Consider the following 17,785-nt stretch of genomic DNA (forward strand, 5'->3'; position numbering starts at 1 on the left):
CTAGAGAAATATACAAAACTAATGCTAAAAAATAACAGCTCTCGAAAGGATAAAGAATTGAGTATTATACTGGCCTGCTGATTTTCAAGCAGTTGTTCAGTCAGTTCGATCCAGAAAATGTGTGGTAACCTCACTAATTTAAATCAATATTCTTTCTTAACACTGAGTTAGAGTTGTGGGGGAAAAAACACATCAAAAGTCAAATCTAACATCAAATCATGTGACATTCAAATCAGACAGTCATAGTTTTAACATCAAATATATGTGAGATGAAAACCAAATTCATCCGTTTCAGTATCTCAGTATCCATTTTTATTACATGAAATAACAGACATTTAATATGCTGGTGAAAGCTGTCCTTCTGTCCTCAGTTCCAGTGACACTTAAATAAATAATCGTGGATTTAAATGGTAGTTTATTAAATGTGGCAATCTGCAAGTCAACATATTTAATTGGACAGATGTTTCTCTCTGATAGCAGCTAAAGAAACACACAGTATAAATGTTCCTTGAGCATTTTATTGCAGCCCATTTACCAGAAAAAAAAAGTTGCCATTATATGTATCTACAAACTGCTGATAAATTACATTTGCACGTTTCATACGAATCCTATCAATGTTTCTAAACTGAGTATATGAGCTGACTCTGTCATCAGGGGGTGAGGGGGGATGGTGGGTGGTGTGACACCTAGGTGAGAGGCCTGTCAAGCTGCAGACCACTTTATGTTTCACCAACAAACAACAAAAGCTGTTATTTTTTAGCAAGTAATTGATGTGCTTCCAGCAGCTTTTTAGGCTCCAAACATGGGTGTTTTGCAGTAACCTGTCGCTGTCTTTCCACCATGGGATAGAACCAGAACATGTTATGTTTTACCAAAACATCAGTGCTTTTCCTGTCAGGATTGTGCCCCCAAAAGCGGATATTTACAGCCCAAACACGATCTTTTCCCACCATCACCAAGTGGTTTTTGTGCCGAAACCTAAATGCACTTTCACCACAGCATTGTTCAAAGTCTCTGCAACATAATAACGTGTAAATGTAACACCTCCATTGTTTGCTAAAACGTGCAATGCCAACATTTTTTTCTGGTGATTGGGTTTTTTATTGAATCACTCAGCTGTTTGTATGAATTGTTGATTTAAATCTTAGATGCCATCGTCATTAAAATTCTAAAATATCTACAAGTTTAATTTAAATTGAATAAATATGGTGCTTTAAGATTTTAAAGCAGATTTCAGAGTTTCATGATGCTTCAAATCTTGATAAGAAAACTGCAAGCACAAAAGATTTGCATTTTGTAGGCAATAAATCAATTTAAATTATTATGGTTATAAATATCAGCCCCCAAATATTGATATTAGCTGCTTTATCACTGAAACTGTAATTTAAATAGAGCGAAGAAAAAGCTTCTTGGTGTTCAGGACTCATGGTGTTAGCTGAGGTGAGAACAGAGAGCGAGGAGGAGACAGTGTTGGAACAAGTGACATGTGACACATTCATACTGCTATACTGTAGATAATACGAGTGTTTCCAGGAGAGACTGTTCTCACAGTTTGGGAGTGTCGGTGGGAGCCAGCGGCGCTCTGCCCCTCTGGAATCGAGGCGGTAGACTCCCGTCACTATCACCTCCTGCAGAACCAACATGGAAGCTTCAATTAGGAATCTCATAAGCACACAGTAAACTCTACTGACATCCTGATAACGTGACGTACATGCTGTGTCACATCGAGAGTAGCAGAATGAACAAACTGTACTTTAACCACACAGCGTGAGCAAGAACTGAACACAAAACAGCTTGTTCCAAAATGTTTATCAGTCCCAACAACACCATCATTCACCTGCAGGCTCTAACTCTTGGGAGTCAGGGTCAGGATAACCAGCAAGCAGGCCCCGGGACATAAATGAGCTGTGGGCCCCATCTGAGACCTCCATCCACACATTCTGGTAATACATTTAAAGGGGACCTGTCATGCTCATTTTTAGGTTCATGCTTGTATTTTGTGTTTGGAACATGATTGGATGCTTCAATGTTCATAAAACACTTTATTTTCATCAGACTGTCTGGAACAACACTTGCTGGAACATCTGTTTTCACTCTCTGAGATGCTCCACTTTAGCACCTCTCTCTTTAAGCCCAGTTTGCTCTGATTGGTCAGCTTTTTGTCTCTATATGTCTCTGTACTATCATTCATACAGTAAACCAGCCTGAGAATGACTTTAACTGAGAGTTGCTGCACTGTCTACCCAGCCGTGTCACATATAGGTGTGTCCAGTTCTGCCTGTTACATGCATTGTCTTCTTTTAAAATACACCTTTGTTTTCACAGGACATTTACCGTTTACATACAGTCTCTTTCACAATAAAAGCACTACATCAGTAAAATTCAGTAAATAGACAGATTTTTCTTCCTTAGACAACAAAAGCACGTGGTTAGGGTTAGGAAAAAAGAGCAGGGTTTAGCTTTATAATCTTACGGGACGTGGACACCACCCTCCTGGGTGAAAGTCAGTTTTTGTTGGACCCATTCACCACAACTCCCGCCCGCCTACTCAGACTTTCACCATCTTAACTTCTTCGTTCTTGTCCTGCCAGGTTTCCCTCTGATGTAGCCAAGCGCCATTGAACTATAACGACGACCGGTTGCATCTTCTTCGTCTTCAGTCGGACTTCAGAGTCAGACTGGGTTGGTCTATCTTGAAAAATCCTCAATAAAAGTTTCTAAACACAACTGGACATGCTTCAGAAGGAATATGATCCAAAGTCATGGAAACATTTACAACATCAGCAACCAAGATCACATGTTTTCCTGACGTTAGCATGTAGCTTCATGGAGCAGTGTCGGCTACCTGATGTCAACACCTTCGTCCCTGAAGCACATGACCAAAAAGAAATCTGTCACGAGTTAATGTCAGCTTGTAGCCAAAGTAGAAAAAATGTTAGGAACAGAGTATCCAGAATGGTCTGAAGCCTGAGGCTATTGCTCAAGGGATTCATTTCACATTTGTTTACCTCATTTGAAACTTTGGCCACGTTTATAAGTTATGAGATATAAGTTCTTCTTCCTTCACGTCTGAACTGAAGCTGTGTTACTACTGACTGTGATAGATTTGACCTATTGCTTTACAGCCGCCCTGCAACCCAAACCCGACTCTGACCCCACCATCCAGCTATGAAACGTGATCCTCCACCTGTGATTGGGTGAGGGCTGCTTTTGGGATGGTGGGAAGGCAGGCTGTGGGTGAGGGGTGGAGGGGTGAACAGATAAACTGACAGCCAGTGTCCCCAGTGTGGGCACGCTGGATTAATACCGTGGTACTGCATTTTTTTGGACACCCCCTAAATTTCCAAGAACACAGAACACAGCTGCTGCCTGGCCAACCTCAAGCTACAGTACTGAACCCTTACATGCACACACACACACACAAAGTACAGCTACACACAGGATCTGATCAACTGTCTGACACCACAATGATCCCACTCTGTGCCCACCTCACTGAGCGGATCTCTTTTATCTGAGTGAATAAATTTAACTGTGCTACTGTACCAAGACAAAGCTCAGCCAGAGCAAACAGTAATGTAGAGCAGCTGGCTGGGAGTCAGCTTTAATCTTAAAGTGTTGTTTGAAAATAGGATAATAATCCAGGTAAATCCCCAAATATGAGGAGGCCAGCTGCAGTGAACTCTGGCCACCATTCTACAGCTACAAATAAATTCGGCAGTTCCCTAAAAACCATTAAATAAAAACTACTGAAAACTATTTTCTAAATAACAATTTGTGTCTTCACTTTAAAAATGCAAAAGACAAAGCAGCCAAAGCATCAGATCCTCACAAGATGAAATAAATAAGTGCAAAATAGCCTGAAAACTAACTAAATTAATGTATTAATCTGAGAACATGACAGCTGAGGCTGGACATTGATTAAGTATTATTGTGAACTGATCATATCATGTCATCATTTTATGAAATTATGTTGTCCAAAGTATTAGCTCCAAACAAATTATGATTTAAAATGAGTAACAGAGGTTTTTGTTTGACAATAATAGTACTTTTACTTAAAGCGATAGTTTGGATCTTTTCAAGTACTGCTGATCTATGTCAGTCAACACGCCCAACACATTCCTACTCCGACCTTGTCACATATCGATGTGTGGTCATGGACCTGCGCGTCCAGGTATGTCGTGAAAGGTACCCTGGGTGTGTTGGTTGCTGACGTTCTGGGACGCTGTGTCAAAGTCTGCACGTTACATGCATTGTCTTCTCTTCAAATACACTTCCGTTTTCTCTGGGGTAAAAGTCGATGTAAGTTGGACCCATACAACACACCTCCCATCCGCCCTAACGAGCCTGTCGCTGCTTTAAAGTTCTGCTTTAACGTTCATTCTCGTCCTGCTTCGTTTCCCCCTGACACTGCCAACCGGACGTGTATCATGCTGATGTTAAAGGACAGCTTTTTTCGTCAGTGTCTGAAGCCACAAGTCGCCGCCCAAGCGCCAGATTTTGACGACTTAAGAGTGAGAACAGGTTGCGCTCCCAGTTTGAAGAAGCAGCTTGGAGCAATGTAAAACATATTTTACCCACCTGAAATAAAATTTGACATCAGTTTATGTGTACGCTTCTCAGTTTATGTGTTTTGTAACTGTCATATATATAATCTGCAAATTGATATAACTGTAAAATACATTAATTACATCTGAGATGTTGCAGAAATGAAAATACTCAAAATGGACTGAAATCAAAACTGTATTTTAATAAATGTATTTGGTGACTTTACACCATTTTATTTTCCATATTGTCAGGAATATATTCATGTTTACACTATAATCAACGCCCAGCCCTACACTGTGTCTCACTATAAACCTGGGTTAGTAAGAATTGTGCACTGCAAGCCACCCATGCACAAACACACACACCTCCACCACCCCACGCCCTCCGCCCAGGTGAGGTACTTACATGTAGCTTAAGTGGTGACCCCGTGTGTTAGCTCCAGCACCCTGCCCCTCTACCTCAAATAATCCCTCTCACTGCCATAATCCTTTAAGGAGCCCGCCACATCAGCAAAGTCCTCCAGGACCAGGCTGGTGGAGTCCTCACCAATGGGCAGCTCGGGGTCTGACGTCCAGGGGTGCTGATAACGGCCATGCTGGGGGGCGTGGGGTTCATCCAGGGTGGTGTTCCTTGGTCCCTGCAGGTGGGGGGGCTGAGGATGGGTTGGATCTGACATTTGGTAGGCCGGTGCCACGTCTTCACCATGGTGTTGCTCCTTACCGCTGCCACCTTCACTGCCGCTGCCGCTGCCTTGCGAGGAGGGGGCCAGCACGTGGTAGAGGCTGGGCAGGCGGATGTCCAGCAGCACGCCGCTCTTAATGTAGAGCTTGTTGTTGAGGTTGTAGAGCTTCTCAGCGATGTCGTAGCCCAGCATGACGGAGAAGATGCGGGCGATGTAACGGTCCTTTGACATCACCAAGTAGAGGCGGCGGCGACGCCATGAGATGTAGCGGGAGTCTTCCTCTGCTGTCATGGTCACCTGGGGAGTATGAATAAAATACCTGGATGTCAATGTGTTCAAGACAGCCTGTGGAGTTTTTGACGACTTGTACCAGTAAAAAGCAATGTTTTGGGATGGCAATTTTGATTGTATCTGGTGAACACATGAGGAATAAAGTACTTTAGGAATGACATTTTTCCACTGGCCAACACAGAAGTTAGCTTCACCCTGCTTCCCTTGTCAAAAAGCCTACATGGGATTATTCCACCGAATTTTGGATCGCTGCAAAAAATGCGTTTATGATATTTAATTCGCTCTCTTATCTCTGTCGAGAGCTTCTCTTTATAAGGGCATTTGTCTTGTGGATGTACTTATTGAGCATAGCGTTGGTTCAGGCAGGACACGATGTCAAGCTCAGCTCACATCCCAGCTACATCAGCGGATCTCAAACAAAACTGCTCTGGCCTGCCTATTGTTGCAACCTGCCTCCACCCCAGCCCCTCCTTTTCATGCTGTGTCTGACTTATCAGTGTTATTTCTGTTTGTCATTGATCCTGCTCTGTTCTGTTTTCCAAGGCGTCTTTGCTGCTGCTCTCCTTGCCTTAAGGCTTTCCACGTAGGCGCATGGAAGGGCAGAGAGGTTTGCTCTCTCCACCTCAAGCTTTCCACATAGGCGTGTGGAAGGGCAAAGAGGTGTGCTCTCTCCGCCTTAAGGCATTCCATATAGGCATGTGGAAGAGCCTTTCTCGGTAGGCCCAAGGAAAATCAGAGAGGCCCCAGAACAGAGCCATACTACCAAATACAATACTGCAAATGGAAATTCATTTTTATTGGACTAAAGAGTTCCCTGACTAAAATGCATTTCTGTTGATGAACACTTGACAGATGATTAGACTGGCAGCTATCGTAGCTACGGATGCTCATCCTTTCAAGATGGTGGCACTGCCTCAGAATGCTCCGCGATTACCAATCCCTATATTTTGGGAAATACATTTGCTTTCTTGCCAGATGTAAAGATTGATTCAACTCATCTGTCATTTGAGTTCAAAGCTGGAGCCAGCAGATGGCTAGCTTAGCTTAGCACAGAGACTGAAAGCAGGGGGAAAGAGCTTCTTTTAAAAATCTGTCAACATGCTGTGAGTTTTTATGCTAAGCTAACCTAATGGCTGTTGCTTTGTACTTAACAAATAGGCCACATTTTAATTTACTTTCCCCATTAATAAATTCCTCTATTTGAGAGCTACAAAAATGCCAAACACACCCAAATTACAGCATCTCAAATGTGAGGATTTGATGCTCTATTTGTAATTTATTATAGTAATATAAAAATCTTTGGGTTTAAGGCTGTTGGTCTGATAAAAAATATAATATTTAAACACATAATCATACATCAATATGCTGTTTTTTGCTATTTTCTGACAGTTTATAGACAAAACAGTAATAAGTTAAACCAAAAAGTAAACAGCTGATTGATTGATAATGGAAATAATTGTTGGTTGCAGGCTGTCTTTCTGTTCGTGCTCTTCATAAATCAAAGTACCCAGCACAGCATTCCACTTTTTAAACTCTGTTAAACCCCCCAGGCCTTGTTTCTACTTTAACTGACCAATCATAAAGCCACAGGATATGTGAAAGACAAGAGGACACCTCTTTGTTCAGCTGATCAATCAGATACTCAAAAAGAGCAAAATAAGAGACAACTTAATATCCATGTCTTGGTTTCTTGTTCCAAAACCTTCAATGGCAGTGCTTCAAGTTACTTTTTACTCTTCAAGTCGATGTTCTGCCACACTTCAAGCCTCAACAAATTATCTGCATGTACCTGGAACTTTCCCTCCTCGTTTGGTCTGAGAGACTCCCACTCTGGAGAGTCCAGGAACTGGTGTCGGTGGATGTAATGCAGAAACTGTCCCTCTAAAGACACGTTGATCCTAAAGGAGAAGACACAAGGGTTAAAAAGAGAGACAGGGATTAAGAAGTGATAATGAGAGCAGAGGGACAGAGCTGGAGGTCACTTTGCAAGTAAATGTTGGCGTGAATATCTCTGACAGACATATCTATGGACAGACTGAAGACTATAGAGTTTCTTAAAGGTTCTGCATGTGATGCTTAGGGCCTTCATATGGCGGCAAACCACAATTTGTTATGTAAAGATAAAGTGGAGTAATGGCATCCTGAGCGGTGTTGCATCTAACTCTGTGAGCCATCAGAATCTGTGACCTGGCTGCTTTACCCTAACCCCACTATCTGTGTGTGTGTTGTAATCTTTGCTTCTCTGTGATTTGTTGTAGTGAGCCAGTCTGGCCACATGTGCATGTGTATTCCACCGGCTAAGGGCTCATTTATGCTCAATGTTAAATACGGATCCGGATACGGACGGAGCCTTCTGTCTGTGCTCCGCGTTCATTTCGTCCATATTTCTGCACGTTTCCATAAAGCTTATTGATATGGGCCAAACGGAGCAGTACCACCGGGAACCGTGGGGGCAGTGTTGCTGTCACTACCCGATACGTAGCTCTAGTGAGACACGAAGAAGAAATAACAATTCAATTTCTCTCATCGGCAGTACTAGAGAAAAGAATTCTCCATCCTCCAGTCGTGATGTATTTAACGGCCTCACCGACCACCGCCTCCTACAACGCTGCCTCTGTTTTTGTCTTTTATGCAAGAGGTACATTATCAATATCTCCTCCACAGTCGCCATGTTTGTTTATGAGTTTGTTGTTGTCATAAGCTTTTGACGTTGGGCTGCCTCCTGGTGGATATATTGGTTAACATCCATGCCAACGTAAAGGGCGCATGGAAGTATGTAGGCATTGACGGTAACATCGTTTGAAACGGACGTATACATTTTCGTACGTAAAGGGAGCATAAATGAGCCCTAACTCGTTACCTCCACATGCTACTACACCCATGAGGTGGTTACTGCTGATTGTCGTTGTGGAAGCATAGCACACACCCCCTAGTTCCCCCTTGGTTAACACTGTAAGCTCTGTCAGCGCTGTTTCCATTTTATAGTGCTGTTTCTGGAGTTAGCGCTGTTAGCTGCTAGCCGCCACTCAACTAACTCCACGTTGAGAACCTTGTGCAGACAACTCACTCGCTCTGAATTTCACTTTTCACTGAGCCAGCAGCCAGCAGCTAATGATGCTAACTCTATATCTATATATCTATATCAGTGCTAAAACTACAGCAACGGTGCTGAAAGAGCTAACACTGCTAACCAGGGGGAAACCAGAGAATGGGCACTATGCTTTCCCGAATAATGGTATGATGCAGTACTATATCACTGTCTACCCACACAAAGTAACTAAAACTGGCCTTACATTGACAAACCACAACACTAAAATGCCCATACATGTATTCGTTCTTGATAAAAACAGAATAATGTTCTGTACACATGTAAAACATCTTTCAGATAAACTGATAATACCGAGTTTCTTCTGCCAGGATTCCTTCAGAAATCATATTTAAAGATGTCAGGAGATTCCTCCCTCAGAAGGAAGCTTTATTTTAAAAAAAGATGAACTTCTGCAGAGTGAGATAACCCAGCACACTGAACATTAAACCGTCATTGGATTACGTCAAAAGCCTCTGTTTTATTCTCATTTCAATGAGAGGTGAACGTCCTCATATCAGCGCTGCAAATGATCTGCTTCATGTCAATCACCTGACATCTACCGAGAGAAATGGAAGTCCCCCTCAGGAAATTATTCCTTACAACAACTCTTTTCTTCCTCTGTTATACAGGACAGATGCTAAATGTAAAGTGGGAGACTTGCAAAAGGATAAAACAGTCTAATTTAATTAAAAGTACAAATACAATTCATGTGTTTGAAGAAGTACTCAGATCGTTCATTTAACTTTAAGTAGCAATACCACAGTGTAGAAATACTCTGCCTTAATCAATCAGAAATAGGCTTACACTGGTATCCTGTATTCAGATGAATGCTTTATAGAGTGTTTGTTCGCTATATGGAGCACATCTTTGTGGCAGAATCTTTATTTAGACTCTTCCCAACAATAGGTGTTAATTAGCAGCTATTTTGTATTGCAGTATTAATTACCCCATATGGCACTTCACACTGCCAGGGTTAAGGATTTCCACTGGGGAGCCCCATGCTAAAATTGTCCTAGTACTGCTGGTACTGTTCTTTGTAAGTCGATATGGCCAAAAGTATGTGGACACATCTGACTTTTGGTTTGGAGCTGCTTTACTGGCTCTTAGATCCATTTAAGGGAAATCTTAAAGGGACAATTAACCCCTAAATCAAAAATTCACATTGGTCGTCTTACCTGTGTTGTTATTTATCAATCTAGACTGACTGGTGTGAGTTGCAGAGTGCTGGAGATATTGACCATGGAGATGCTTGTGGTGCTCAACGTGCCAAAAAATACGGAGAAATGAAGCAGTGGGAGTGCTGCAATCTGGGTCAGGAGAGATGCCAAATGTAAAAATGTAAAGAGTGTTGAAAAAGTTTGTTAAAAAAATACAAAAAATACATTTGATAAACTCTCTGAAAAAACTGTCTTTCCAGAGATGGTGACCCGGTTACTAAAGATAACCCACAGACCTTTTTGTGAGCAGTTTCACGTAGGAACTATTTTCTTTCTACAGAACTACACCCACCAACCGTATCACCGCGCAGAAGGAAGTGTGCATCTCTTCATGCGCTAGAGGCTTGTGCTCATCACAGTGCGGCATGTAAACATTAATGGCGCCCCCCTCGGCTGAACGTTTGCTAACTCAGTGGTGCTAGGTGAGCTAGCATTAGATGCTAACACAGAGGGAAACATGCATCTACTGCTAGCTTACCTAGCACCACTGAGCTAGCTAATGTTCAGCCTGCTCTCACCAAAAATACAACAATATAGGTCAAGTGTGCAAGCAGCGTTTTACCACCGAAATTTAAGGTTTATTGTGAGGCAGTGCCCTCTTGTGGCTTCAGTAATTCTTAAAGAAGCAGAAGAGGAAGTGACGTGATGTAGCATAAGAAGAAACAAAGTCAGTGTAATGTCCAAATGTTGAAGAAGCCCTTGCTAGGTGGGCGGGAGTGGCATAGAAGGAAGCATGCATCTTAGGTCTGTACTGACAGCTCACCCAGCCCCCACGAAGCGCACAAGACTTTGAATCCAATTTGACATAGTGACCAAACCAGGGATTTACAACCAACTTTAGCTGCCTTAACTTTTCATCCTTGTCCCGCTGCATTTCCCCGACATCGCCGTGCGCCGTCAAACTATAACAGCAATCGGCCGCGTATCATGCTGATGTAAAGGACGGCTTTTTTCGTTGGTTTCTGACGCAGCGCTGGATTTTGACGTCTTTGGAATGAGACCTCGCTGGCAAAACGATCGTTTCACTTTCGGGATTTAATCCATTCTATGTAATAACATTTCCAAAGTCGAGAGAAGCAGCGCGATTGAATCATCTGATCCCAATTCAGGTTAGCGTGGCATTAAACCGGAAGTTAGCAGCTCAGCCAGTAAAGTCTTTAGTGCGTTTGCCCTGTGGGCCCAATGATGCAGAAGAGATGGATAATTTTACACTCAAGAAGTCAAACTTTTTTGGCTTTGTGCACCACTGAGCAGGAAAAAAAGTGCATTTTTGATTTTCTGGTGAGCTGTCCCTTTAATTCTACAACACACAATGATATTTTAGACAATAGTGTGCTTCCAGAATTTGTGGTAACAGTTTGAGGAAGACCCTTCCTTGTTGCAACATGACAATGCCCTCATGCACAGAGCCAGGTCCATAGAGAAATTGTTTTCTGGGTTTGGTGTCAAAGAATCTGACCTTGAATGAACTGGAATGTCAGACCTTATAACCCAACATCAGTGTTGGACCTCACTAATGCTCATGTGGCTGAATGCGACCAAATCACTGCAGCCAGGTTCAAACATCTTGTAAAAAGTCTAGAGGAGCAGATTAATGCTCATGATTTTGGAAAGAGGTGTCCAAACAATCACATGTTCATGTGTCCACATACTTTGCAGTCATACCAGACAGGAGGTGGTTGATTAATGAAAATATTAAGCAACATATATAAAAAAATCATTTTTAGCCTTTTGTTTGTGTGTTGTTTCAAATTTGTTTCATATGCTGAGCTGTCAGCTGCGTGGCCAAACATTTAATTTAAGATGATGATGAATTTATGAGGAGCAGTCGCGTCCACTGTCCCAAAGTACAAAGGTATCATTTAACCAGCTGGCAGACTGCGGAGGGACGGCACACGGGTGAGTCACAGACAAAAATACTCTGTTTACAACATTTCTCTTGTGAAGGCTCCAGCACTGTGAAATCTAATGTACCTCTACTCTGAGGATGTTTGGATGAAGAGGATACGTTTCCTGTTACGGTTACATGCTGCCAGCAGCATGAAAGAGTCCGAAACAGGAATCCAGTTCTTGGATTAACTTTCTTTAAAACAATGGCTGAGGGGAGGAATTTAAACCAGTAAGTTCAACAGTATATATCTGTGGTACAAGTGAGTGGGCATCTTTTGTTTTAGCTTCTGTGACACTAAAACCTTTAACAACATGCTATTCCACTAATTAATTTTCATATACTGTATATGAAAAAGCATAAAAGGACTACCTTTAAACATCTTGGTCACAAAACTCCCATAACTCATAAAAGGTGCATCCAACAATGCAAACAACTATAATATGTTCCACTCTGGGAAGATTTTAGGAGTCAGTTTTGGTTGAGAGTGTCTCAAAAAAGTGTTGGTGAGTAATTGTAAATGAAATTTTGAGGTACTTGTACCTAGGTTTAGTATTACCACCACAACATTTTGGAGGGAAATAATATACTTTTTGCTTAACTGCATTTATCCGACAGCTATAGTTGGATCAGGACTTAACATACAAAACATAAGATGATCTTTTTAATAGGACGCTTGAAGAAAAATGTAAAATATCCTTCACCTTGACCATCTTACAAATTCATAATAATCTATTTATACAATTTCAAAACACTCTAAAACTTGTCCATTTGGTAAATTTGATGAGCAGTAAAAAGGGGTTTTGCTGACCTCCGATGGTTTAACTTGTCACAAAGCATTAGTGATGTAGCAAGGGTTGTGTCACTATGTTGTGACATCACTGTAGGGTGTTGTATTTTGACATAAGGCAGGCGTGATATTTTAACATTACCAATGGATCAAATGACTGTGTGCAATATGAAAGGAGTTACTCAGAGTGATGACTGAAGATGATTCCTTCTGGAAAAGTGTCATGAAAAGTGAGTATTCTGTTCTTAACTGTAACCATTCTTACTAAGTGGTTTATTGCCTAAACCTAACGCTAAAGTTTCATGGTTTGCAGGAACGTACAATGTCAAGATATATTCTAGCAATTGGGTTGCTAAAAAGCCACTGTGCACTACCTGCTCAGCACCAAACGGCAAAGAGACACGAGGAACATTTTTAACAGTTCTAACTAAGAACCCCCCTTTTATTGTGTCCACACCACAAGAACTAGGAACAATCATAGTTCTTAGACGCCATTTTGAGGGACTTTTTTAGCTCCTATTTCAGAGTAGGTATTCTCAGGAACTGTGAGTGACGTACACGTAGGTGTAAACAACAGACCTCATCATATATTGACATTTGGTCATGGACTCTCCACGTCCACATACGACGTACAAGGTACCCTGGGTGCGTTGGTTGTTGATGTTCTGGGACTTGGTCAAGTTCTGCCCGTTACATGTATTGTCTTCTTTCAAAATACATACAGTCTCTTTCAAAACAGCAAAAACACGTGGTTAGGTTAAGGAAAGTAGAACAGGGTCTGGCTTAAGAATCTTACGGGACACAAACACCTCTCTCTCAGTTGAAAGTTGGTGTTTGTTGGACCCATCCACCACCACTCCCATCCGCCCCAGGTGGGCTTTCTGGACTTTAGCCGCCTTAACTTTCATCCTTGTCCTGCCGCGTTTCCCCCTGATGTTGCCAAGCACTGTTAAACTATAATGGCAACTGGCCGCATGTCATGCCGATGTTAAAGTACTGCCTTTTTGTTGGTTTCTGACGCCGCGAGTCAATACCCAAGCGCCAGATTTTGAGGACTTCGGAGTGAGATCAAGCTCGACAAATGAACCAACAGTGAAGTCCATATGAATAGTTGCAACGGTCAAAATACAAAGCGTAGCATCTTGTCAAAGTGAAATATAAGAGAACACAAAAGAAGCCCTTGAAGTTGGTAGAGACCAAAAACCAAGCTAAAAACGTGTGGTTATTGGACTAACATTTATCTACTGGCCATAAATAGGACTCCATATGTGTGCTTATGTGTTTGCTTGATGTGTAAATAAGCAACTGTTTGCTAATACGTCCGCTATATCAACTACAAATATGATGATAGTGTATTTGAGGTGTTGTTTTTACAGCTTGTTTCCATTGCTGCCAAATGGCAAAGTAACTGTGTGAACTGTATTATTTTTGCATTGTGATATTGCTACTTTCAGTTGAATGTGTTGGCTGTAATTTGTGGAGACACGTCTGTTGTGGTTTGCATTATGTAGTACAGGTGTGTAGTTGCACACAAACACACACACGCCCACCTCCCAGACAGCAGAAAGGAGAGACGATCGATGGGCGTCTTGCCCTCCACAGCGTACGTCTCTCCTGCCTTCAGCTCCACCACCTTGTGCTCAAAGGCGCCTGCGATCTCCTTGAACACCTGGATGGGCACACCCAGCGGCAGGTATACCGCCTGGTAGAGGGAGGTCAGCTCCTCACTGCGTATGCCCTCCTGGTGCAGCCGGTACAGCAGGTGGCAAATCTGCACAAAGCAGGCCAGCAGCAGAAGCAGGTTCCAGGTGAAGACGTCCAGGCCGCACATGGTCAGCCAGCCCCACAGGGTCAGGCACACGAAGGCGGGGGCCAGGAAGCCGAAGATAAAGAGGCACCCATAGGCCCCGCTGCCTCCCATGTAGCCCAGGAAGAGCATGGTGTTTCCCAAATGGTAGATGGCTCCTTCTGTGTTGTTGCTCCAGCCATCGCAGATGGGGGGAAGGAACAAGTTGTCCAGCAGAGTCGAGTTGTCCGTGCTCATGTTTGTCTTGAAATGACAAGCTGAGGAGAGGCTTCTTATGCACAAAACAAACAAAGAGCCAAAAAAAGACTTCTTATCCAATGAAACCCTGGAGCTATTTCTGTCTCGTCAACATGTACAACTAGATGTTTTGTTTGCTCAAAAATAAACAGCTGATACTGACAGGAGAATGTCAGAAGTAAATGTTTGTTCCCTTGGCGTGCACTGGAAAATTCTTCAATGTGAAGAAGTTCTCACGACTCTCTTTGGTGCAGAAACACAGCTGGAATGGGTTTCTTCTTCTTCTCTCATTATGTGTCCCTTCCTCTCTTCTTCCTGTCGTCTCTCTGACTGTAGCCCCTCTGCCTGTGTCTCTCACCCACTGGCCTGCACTGTGGAGCCAACAGCTGGAAGAGAAGGGATAAGGGAGGGTGGGCGTTGATAGAGCCCTAGAAGGATAACCATGTTTGGAATTGAAACCCAAGGAGGAAAGAGTGGTGGACAGAAAGCAGGCCTGCTACTTAACATAACAGAAAGGGAGAGACGGAGGCAGGAAACGGGAGGGAGGACAGGGACTATGACAAATATCTGAGAGTGTCTCACAGTGTCACACACATTAAAAAATGTCAGTTTTATTTATGTAGCCCAATATCACAAATTTGCCTCAAGGGGCTTTACAATCTATACAGCAACAACACCCTCTGTCCTCACACCCTCACTCCAGATAGACTCCCCAAAAACACCTTTAATGAGGAAGAATATATAAAACTCAAAGAAGAGCAGCTGAGGAGTTCTTCCTTCACCCAAACTTTGTGAGACCAGTTTCCTCTCAGGATGGTCTCTCAGTCAGTGCATATTTAAAGACACTGAAATAAGTAGGATGACAGCACAGGTCAGATTTCAGGTATAAACACCCACTGCCACCACCGCCACCGCCTCACATAACCAGCTCTCCTCTCAGCCAGGAGGAATCACCGCTGACAGGGTCCATCTCAGTTCAATCCGATCGCCAGAATAAAAGTTGGCATTGTACGTTTCTGCAAACCATGGATATGTTTTTACATTATTATGTAGCAGCTACATTGAAACCTTACGTATCATCACTGCTTTGGTTAATGTGTGGTTAGGTTTAGGTACAAACACCACTTGGTTATGGCTTAAAAAAGATCATGTTTCGGCTTAAAATACCCGCTTTTGGTGGCACCATCCCTACTGGAAACGCAGGAACTCTTACAGTAAAAAACAACCTCTTTATTGGTAGAAAAACTTATTTTTTTGGCACCGTCTTAGCAGGAATTTTGGCTGGAAACGCAGTGGTTTCTCTGTTAAAAAAATTGCTTTATCAGTGAAAAATAACCTCTTTTTGTGGCACTATCCCTGCTGGAAAAACAGGGATGTCTCCGTAAAAAACAGCTACTTTATCTTTAAATAAAACAACTTCTTTTTGTGTCGCTGTCCTGGCAGGAAACACAGTTATTATTAAATTAAAATTGATGGCTCTCTGTGGCACTATTTTAGCTGGAAACATAGTGGTTTCTCTGTTTATAGAATTGCTTTATCTGTGAAAAACAACCGCTTTTTGTAGCACTGTCATTCCTGAAAATGCAGGGATATCTCAGTAAAAAAAAACAGCTGCTTTATCTGTAAAAAACAATTTCTTTTTGTAGCACTATCCTTGCAGGAAACACAGTGGCCCCTTAAAAAAATCCTATAGCTTCCCAGGGCACTATTCCGGTTGGAGATGTAGCGTAACTCCAGGAGGAGTCTGCAGGAGTCTCACCTACGTGCCACATCATCCACTCTACCTCCCAATGACAAACTCAGCTAATAAACTAGCTCACTCTAGAAACACTGATATGATATGGAACATAAATGTCACATTTCCGTGGTTTACAGAGATGTACAATGCAAACATTTTCCTCTGGCGACTGGGCTGCTCAGCAATGTATTTTCTCTGCTTTATTTTTCTTTTTTTATGAGAGCACAACACTAAACAGTAATAGTAATAGTAGATGTAATAGTAAATGTGTCTTAAGAAAAAATTATGGTCCCATCAAGAAGCCAAAGAGCCTGTCTTTACACATGTAAAAACTGGTAATCTTCCTGAAATGACTGTAGTGATCAGATTCAAGAACATTCAAGAATAGATTTAATGAGGCGTGTGATACTGGACACATTTTCTTCTGTCATTTTGTTTGTATTGTAAGCACTCATTAACTTATTAATTTAATGATCTGGCTCCATCAAAATCATGACGTATCCTGGTGTACGGATGATAAAGAGGTTCATTTGTCTCCAAAGCAAAAGACGGAAAAATTAACTTTTTATTTCGTATTTTTGGTTAGTTTAGTTTAGTTTAGTTAATTAGGATCCCCATTAGCGACTGCACTGCAGCAGCTTTTCTTCCTGAAATCCAAAACTTTACATTTGTGACAGTGCACAAAAACAACTCAAATGTAACACTTACAACAGGGTTAGACTAAAACATTGACACAGACAAACAAGACAGCTCCTGGTGATACAATAATTAAGATATATGCTTTTTCATGACTTCATTTGTTAAGTAGCCGCCAGTTTGGGACTAAACCTTGCTCTAATTACCTGATGATGCTTCATCATTTTAATATTAGATCAAGTATTTACTTTACACTGTACATTCACATATGTTTCCATACACACATTACATGTGCATTAAAGGAATAATTCCCAGGAAAAGCAATATTCTCACCAAGTCTAATAGAGTGTATGAATCATATCATCTAGGTCACCTATAGACACACGACACAATCAAACATGCTTTATTTATGGATTTTTTTAATTGACAGTCTAAAAATATACAAGTTACGTAATCTAGTAAGTTTGTTTCTTTTGAAAACAGTGTTTGCATTTTATTATGGATCTGACATGTGAGGTGATTTACAAACCCATGCTGACCGGCTAATGTATGCATAACACAATTAAGTGTAAATTCTGCCCCATAACGTAAAGAGTAGATGTGCCTGATTACATCATTCCACCTTGCTGCCATCTTGCATTCAACACTAGGTCCAACGTGTCAAACTAGGCGATGCATAAGTGCACACATTGGGGGAATAATGAACTTGTTTTTATGAGTGACAGTAACAGCGTTGAGTCTTGCACATTTGACTTAAGGGTCAAGAGTTTTTGCAGGTTGTTACAAGAAGTGCCATGAAAACTGCCAGTTGTTCAGCAGATGACAAAATGTGAACATTAACAAAAAGTTTAGAACTGAAGCAATGC

At 41.9% G+C, this 17,785-nt stretch overlaps 1 protein-coding gene across 2 annotated transcripts; it reads right to left on the reverse strand.

Annotated features, from left to right (window-relative positions):
* Positions 1 to 34: 34 nt before the first annotated feature.
* popdc2 (popeye domain cAMP effector 2) lies at positions 35 to 14,914 on the reverse strand. Of its 2 annotated transcripts, none has more exons than XM_033617513.2 (4): positions 14,052 to 14,914; positions 7,308 to 7,416; positions 5,092 to 5,524; positions 35 to 1,628 (listed from the first exon to the last, which is right to left on the reverse strand). In XM_033617513.2, the coding sequence occupies exons 1-4, from the start codon at positions 14,543 to 14,545 to the stop codon at positions 1,546 to 1,548; spliced, it is 1,119 nt and encodes a 372-aa protein (XP_033473404.1). In that variant the 5' UTR covers positions 14,546 to 14,914; the 3' UTR covers positions 35 to 1,545. The 2 variants fall into 2 exon arrangements, with proteins under 2 accessions (XP_033473404.1, XP_033473403.1); XM_033617512.2 differs by having other exon boundaries at positions 4,951 to 5,524.
* Between the last annotated feature and the right edge of the window lie 2,871 nt (positions 14,915 to 17,785).

The sequence above is a fragment of the Epinephelus lanceolatus genome, chromosome 14 (genome assembly GCF_041903045.1).
Source record: "Epinephelus lanceolatus isolate andai-2023 chromosome 14, ASM4190304v1, whole genome shotgun sequence".
NCBI classification, from domain to species: Eukaryota; Metazoa; Chordata; class Actinopteri; order Perciformes; family Serranidae; genus Epinephelus; species Epinephelus lanceolatus.

What these genes read in the sequence shown, in the direction of transcription:
- popdc2 (XM_033617512.2), bottom strand. Translation starts at nt 14,545, where the DNA reads ATGAGCACGGACAACTCGACTCTGCTGGACAACTTGTTCCTTCCCCCC. An exon ending in TCCTTTCTGCTGTCTGGGAG is followed by an intron (nt 7,417 to 14,051) that starts GTGGGCGTGTGT and finishes CTTCTCCTTTAG; the next exon opens with GATCAACGTGTCTTTAGAGG. An exon ending in ACGAGGAGGGAAAGTTCCAG is followed by an intron (nt 5,525 to 7,307) that starts GTACATGCAGAT and finishes CATACTCCCCAG; the next exon opens with GTGACCATGACAGCAGAGGA.